Source organism: Chiloscyllium plagiosum, chromosome 24 (assembly GCF_004010195.1).
Source record: "Chiloscyllium plagiosum isolate BGI_BamShark_2017 chromosome 24, ASM401019v2, whole genome shotgun sequence".
Lineage (NCBI taxonomy): Eukaryota > Metazoa > Chordata > Chondrichthyes > Orectolobiformes > Hemiscylliidae > Chiloscyllium > Chiloscyllium plagiosum.
In genome coordinates, this window is record NC_057733.1 from 46,974,540 (window position 1) to 46,981,736 (window position 7,197).

The window sequence follows — 7,197 nt, forward strand, 5'->3', positions numbered from 1 at the left end:
CACACATTGCCCCACACCAGCCCATCCCTCACGCTCACCCCCAATCACATCCCCCAGCATTAACCCTTTGTCCTGTAATAAGAGAGTGTCTCCTTATTCATTCTGTGGTGTTCCTGCCTATTGGAACCATTTCTATTCCACACCCCTTGTCAGTTCAGTGAGAATTAATGTCCATATCAGTATTGGTGAGTCTGCTATCTTTGTACTTGTGAAACTAGCACTCAGTTATTTATCAGGAACAGGGAAGCGTTGAGATACACCTCATTCAAGATGAAGATGCGATTTATTTCATTTTGAAATGAACGATAGTGAGAATCTGATGAATACATTCCCCGCTTTGTACAGTTAGAATCCTCCAGTAGGAGGTCATTCAGTCCTTCTACTTGGCTCAATCTGTTCTGCAGCTCATTTTCCATCGGGGTTTCCTGACCCTTCCTCTCTTTGCCTAACCGACATCTAGCAATCTAGCTCTTGAAATCCTAAATTGTAACCCTCCCCACTCTTGGCCTCAGTCACTTTCTCATTAGGAGAGAATCACACATTTCCCATTGCTTCCCGACATCACCCTAGAGTGGCTAGGTTTTAATTTTAAGGTGACAATGCTACCTTTTTGTTCTGATCTGCCCCAATAGGATATAGGAGCAGGAGGGTGACGAGCAGTTAAACTGGTGGATGGACTGGCTTGAAACATCACTGTATCTTCCAGCCTCATGTCTGGCCATCGAAATGGTCTTAAAGCGACATGTGTCACTCCTGGGAGACTGAAGGCGTTGACAGCAGAGACTGTACCTGAACTGTCCAGTGGCCTGAGAGCATCTTTCACTGTCATTCAGGATTTAAACATTCTGTATCTGACATTTGACAGCCTAATGCGAAGCTGGGAACTTGAATATGCGTGGTGGCTGTCTCCCAGTAGAGTAGCTTGGGGACTTATTCACCAACTCCAGTCTGCACAGACAGACGTTGCTATCACCACTTACATCATCAAGGGGGTTACTGGCATGTCCCTGTCCAAGTCTATTTGGAGAGAGTTTGATAGCTAATTCAGAGTGACAAGCGGAAGGACAGTCTGGCCTCAGAGGATGGGTTTTTAATGAGACAATTGTGAAATTTCACTGTGGTTCACACCTGACTAGTCATTTGTTGCTTAAATGAGGAAACGTCATGACCTAAAGTAGTGTTCCACTTCTCCTGTGTTTTGAAGATGGTAAAAATACTGCAGCCTGTGGTTTGAACTGGAGCAGCAGGGAGCCAGTGAAGTGAAGTTGCCGGTTCTGGAGCACCAAGTGATATTTTGTTGTTGCTGCGGACTGGACAATGGGGCGAGCATCAGCTGATCCCAAGCAGCAGAGACTCCACTTAAACCAATATGCTGGTGAAGCTGTCAATCGCACTCTGTTTTGAATCATCATCTTCTGTACTGTTCGCGTGGGCATCTGAATGAGTCGCTATACGTGATGACCTCTGTTGGTTCAGTCGAGGAACAGAAATAGGCTATTCAGCCCATCAATCTTGTCCCACTATTTGACTCAAGCATGGATGATCTGTACTCTACCTCAACTCCATTCACCTGTCTTTTATGCAGGCACCCGACAGCCTAATGTGACAAATCTCTCAAAATCAATCTTCCAAATTGTCAATTGAAATTTGGACTGAAGGAATTCCAGGTTTTCACTTTGTCATCTTGTCTTAACTCTTTTGAAATTCCAATTTCTTCTTGTAACCTGCACCTCAAAACAAGCAATCCCTTCCTGCACAGCCTTTAGAGTTTGCCTCTCTGGATAACATTCTTAACCCCACTTTTGAGTCAGAAGTAGGTCCAAGTCTAACTCTAAAACTCGAGCACTCGCTCTAGTGAGTGCTACACCGACAGATGCCATCTTGCAAATAGGCGATTGACTTATGATGCAATGGAAGAACCAGGGTTATCCACTATTTACCCTTCGACCAATAGCAGTAAAACATATTCCTTTTCATGTTGTTGCTTGTGGGATCTCTGCGGAAATTGTCAGCTGTGTTTCCTGCCATTACTGCAGTGACCATTCCTGTTAAAAGTATGCTGTTTATTGTATAACAGTTTGGGATTTTCTGAGGTCATGAAAGATGCTATATAAATGCAAGTCTTTCTTTCTCTTTTGAGAAACAACCAGACCACTGAGAGCACTTGGACCCTTGGGCTTGAGTATTATAAGCTGTAGGAGTGAGAGCAAATGTTTACCATGTCGTCTTGTGTGTCGTGTTAGCTGTGACATCACACCTCAATTACGCCATCCTCCTGCAGCAAAGAATGTTTATATGGCACCTTTAACATTGCCCTGAGGGATATCAGGAGTGCATCTGGGCAAAATCTCTAGCTCTGAGGCATACAAAGAGATGTCAGGGTTGGAAATGGCATCGACAGCTTGATCCAAAGGGAGAGAACTTCTAAAATGCACCTTAAAAGCAGCGGTTTTAGGGAGGGAATTCCAGAGTTTGACATCTAGTTTCACCACTTAAGGCTTTTAAAACAGCATCAAGTGGAAGCCATGGATGTAGGTTGTATGTTGTAATTGAGCCAGCAACAGGTTTCATGGCAGCGTCTAAAAGAATTAGGTCAATAAAGTGATTAGATTTGGTGAACTAAAGAGAAAACCTAAGTACAAGTGCACAATCCTTTATCCAAAATCCTTGGGGCCAGTTGTTTTTTGAAATTTGGAATAAATGTCATTTTCACAGTGAAATTTTAAAAAATTACCTAACAGCAGACTCACGTGTGAATAGTGTGAGCGCTGAGATACAATTGACGCCTGCCAGTGCTGGACCACGCCGCCATGTCACATCTGACTGGCATGGTTCGAGTGGGTGTGGAATTGGGTCACCTGTTCGCATGCTCCACACTCCGCAAAAAAAATTTCAGATTTCGGAGTTTTTTGGATTTCTGAATTTCAGATAAGGATTGTGTACCTGTACTGGCATGAACAAGATGGGCTGAATGGCCTGTCTCTGTGCTGTAATTCTACATGGTATCTGAGACTCCAATCCCCATATTTCCCGATTTTTATGTGAAGGAGCACTCCATAACTGCTCTTGATGCTTCCTGGTTGCACTTTCACCTTCCAACACCTCATTCCAATCATAAACTAGGACATTCCAGAATTTCTAATATTCCTACAGGAATGAGCAGTTTGATTTCATCTTCCATGCCTTTACACTAATTTGTACATCTTACACGATACTTCTCGGTCTCTTCCTTATCAAGCCTCATCTCCTTGAATCTGGATTTGGGAATTGCTGGTATTCTTGTTGGTCTTTATGGTGACGCAACCAGCTCCAACCAGTAATGGGGGCAGTGGAGTCTCCTGGATGGGTCCATGTGTCAGGGTGTTTGCATGGCAACCCATTTACAAAATCAGAATATTGCACATTGAAACAATCTATGGCAGTGCTAGGAATTGTCTTGGAAGATTATGGCTTCAAGTAGAACTTGAGGGTCTGGAGCATATTCTCTCATAACCACTTCCACACAGTACTGAGGGGATGCTTCACTGCCTCAGATGCTGAAAAAGACATCTGTTTTCCTTTCAGGATGGACATGCCCATGGTATTTTGTTTCATTCCTTCACAAGATGTGAGCACGGGCTGGCCAGCATTTCATAGAATTCCTACAGTATGAAGCGGGTTATTCGGCCCATCGAGTTGACACCCACTCGTTTGAAGAGCATCCCACCCAAACCAACCTTATCCCTATTACCCTGCATTTTCCATGGCCAAACCACTTAGCCTGCACATCCCAGAATGGTGGAAACCCAAGCAGACACGGGGAGAATGTGCAAACTCCACACAGATTGTCCCCCGAGCTGGAATCAAACCCAGGCAGTGGCAGTGCTAACCACTGACCCACTGTGCTGCCTCATTGCCATTGTCCATGGGATGGTGGTGGTGAGCTGCCTTCTGAAACTGCTACAGTCCTGAAGATGGGAGTCCAGAACTAGAGGGCATAGGTTTAGGGTGTGAGGGGAAAGATATAAAAGAGACCTAAGGGGCAACTTTTTCACGCAGAGGGTGGTACGTGTATGGAATGAGCTGCCAGAGGATGTGGTGGAGGCTGGTACAATTGCAACATTTAAGAGGCATTTGGATGGATATATGAATAGGAAGGGTTTGGAGGGATATGGGCCGGGTGCTGGCAGGTGGGACTAGATTGGGTTGGGATATCTGGTCGGCATGGACAGTTTGGACCGAAGGGTCTGTTTCCATGCTGTACATTTCTATAACTCTATGTCCTGACACCCAGCACGCTGTTGGGGAGGGAGTAACACAATGCTGCCACAGTGACAGAGATGGAACAGCAATACAATTCCATTTGGGATGGTGTGTCACTTGGAGGGGACCTTGTTGGTGGTGGCGTTTCCATGTATCTGCTGTCTTTCTAGATAGTTTTAGAAGGTGCTGTCAAAGTAAGTACTCAAAAACGAACAGGAAAGTTTTGCTGTTCTGGCCCCTAGTGTATCCCTCACCTGGGAGTGCCAAAACTTTATCCAGTCTCATTGCTGTATGTGGGACCCAACTGTAACACAAACAGTGACTACCATTGACTATTCAGAGACTGGTTGTAAAACAAGTTTGTGAAAAAGTCCTCTATCTGTGGGAGTTCCATTGTTCTTAATTCTCAATCGTGCTTTTTTTAAAAAAAAATGCAATTTGTCTTTGTTCTGTGCAGCTTTTTTATGAACATTAATCGAATCACTTCACCAGAATACAAGCCAACACAAACGGATTTACTGAGGGTTCGGCTACGAACGACAGGTGTCATTGAAACTCAGTTCAAGATCAATAACTTGGTAATCCGGTAAGCTTCACCTCTCTGTTTACTGACAGCAAATAGCTCACACATTGATATCCACTGGGCAATCTGAGCCTGGTTTTACAGCAACATCCACAGAACAGTTTGTAACCAAGGGATACAGCTTTAACGTCAGCGACAGAGCAATGAGAAGGGAGGTTTCTAGATTTTGAGCAGTGAGTTGGTGTGTTTGGGAGTGCATTATCTGATTTTAAAAGGAATGTGAATGAGTACTTGAGACAGATCAAGTGTGCAGGGGTGTACCTATAGAACAGAGAGGAGGTAGGGTTCTGGGTCTCGGTGTGGGAATAAATTTTGCATAGCTCTTTTAAAGAGGCAGTGTAAGGCTTAATGGGCTGAGTGGCCTCCAAATGCAGCTGTATCATTTCTAGCCCCAATAACTGAAGCCAACTGCATTAAAATGTTATACTTGGACACTGTGTGTGTGTGTCAGATGCTCACTTGACATTGGACACATTCTCTAATTTTAATTGATTCATTCTTGGTGGTTGTGTCTTTAACCATCTGTCTAGATTATAAACTCTTTTCCTGTCTCTCACTGTCTCTATCTTTTATCTGTGTGTTTTCTCTGTCTATCGTTTTCTTTTCTGTCTTTTCTTTCTCTCCCCCTATGTCTCCATCTCCCTCTCTGTCTCCGTATCTCTGTCTCTCTTTGTCTCTGTCTCTGACTCGCTCTCTTTTCTCAATGTGTCTGTCTGTCAAGCTTTCTTTGTTTCTGTGAATGTCTCTTCTTGTGTGTGTATATGTGTTTTTCTTTTTTTCTGTGTATCTCTCGCTCTTTCCCTCCTCTTTTCAGACCCTGCAAAAAACCTATCGCTTTGTCTATTTTATGGTTCCCTGTTCCTAGTATCACCATTTGTAACTCTGTGTCATTTTTGTTTGATTTACTTCTGTGAGGCACTTTGGTACGTCTTCCTACATTAAAGGTGGTACAAAAATGGGAGTTTTTTTGGTATGGGGAAGATGGGAAGGATATTTGTTTGTTTCTCTTTCTTTCTTTTGGGGCAGAGGGGTGGGGTGGGTGCTTTTTTTGGTTTGTTGAGCACCCAGTTTTAGCAGGATGACTGGACTCTGCACTGGTGGAGAAATGCTGTTATTGTTCATCGAGGGAGAAACCCCCCCCGCCCCCCGCAAGCCCCACCGTCGAGTTTGTGAATAGATGACTGAGCTCGGCCTTGCTTTGCTTGTCATCTCTGTAATGTTGAGAATCGCTAATGCTTGGTGCCCTGGCGATTCACCATTGAAGTCCCCAGGTGATGCCATCCTCTAATGAATATGCAGCTGTTATCTTTCAGCTTGACACTTTTGATGTGGGATTCAATGTGTTTTTTCCTTTTGCCTGTCATAGGATGTGCTGAACCCTTTGAACGTGAGTCCTGCTTTGTACTTCTTGAAGTATCATCATTTACACATTGCAATGTAATTATTTCTAATAATAACCTGCAATATCCCAGAAACCACCTTGAAGTTGTACCACGCTATCACCTTTGCCTCAATCTGGGACTCCTCACATTTTCGACGTCATTTTCTTTGTCAAAACTGGAAAGGGCAAATAAATTAAGTTTTTCTTTAAAGGAATGCTTTAAAATAAATAAAAGCAGGAGGAGGATTGCAGTAACTCCATCCCCATCGCACCAACCTCAATTGGGGAGGGTCCAGAATCTCCCTTTGATGCCTGTGTTAAATCTGATACCTTGGACAGTGCAGCACTCCCTCATTACCACAGTGCAACATCAGCCTGGCCCACATCCTCAAGTCCCCTCAGTGGGACCCAAACCTTCTAGTTCTGAGGGGAGAGTGATGCCCCCTCCACCTCCACCCCAGAGCCTCCATTGATGTTTTGGGATCTTTCTGTGTACTGAACCTCTTGGCGCATGGACATACAGAATAAAACTGCCTCGGTTCAAATTGCAGGACTTCCTCCCTTCATGTTGTAGCTATGTTCCTGAAGTGAAACAGCTTGAAATGAGACAGGTTATCTCATTACAATCAATATAAAAGCTTTAGTTTCTGTAGGACATCTCCCATCAGAAACGCTCAGCATTGCTGAATTACTACATTCACAAACAATATGAATTCTCAAAAATACTTTATAAGAAATATGTTAACGTTTGACCTGCTGGCCTCCTGCCCATCGCTGCTCCTTCTTAGTTTGCTTTGTCCCTGACTTTCCACTCACTGGCCCTTTCACTTCCTGCTTCCCTGTCCTGAGTGTGTACTCTCTGTCTCAGACCTGACACTGATTTCTTTCAGAGCTCCCCACCTGTGTCTCAGAGACCCGTGCCCTGCAGTCTCTGGCACTTCGCTGACTTTCTTTGTACACCTCCATGTCTCCCTCCCTCTTTCCTCCCCCC

The 7,197-nt window shown here is 44.3% G+C and overlaps 1 protein-coding gene across 2 annotated transcripts in view; it reads left to right on the forward strand.

The window, feature by feature from the left end:
* The window catches only part of gnav1 (guanine nucleotide binding protein (G protein) alpha v1), a 127,790-nt gene that overhangs the window by 72,079 nt on the left and 48,514 nt on the right, over nucleotides 1-7,197 (forward strand). For both annotated transcript variants that reach the window (XM_043714996.1, XM_043714994.1), the window contains one exon: nucleotides 4,700-4,828. In XM_043714996.1, the coding sequence (XP_043570931.1) occupies nucleotides 4,700-4,828 (129 nt within the window). The remainder of the gene's footprint in view (nucleotides 1-4,699; nucleotides 4,829-7,197) is intronic.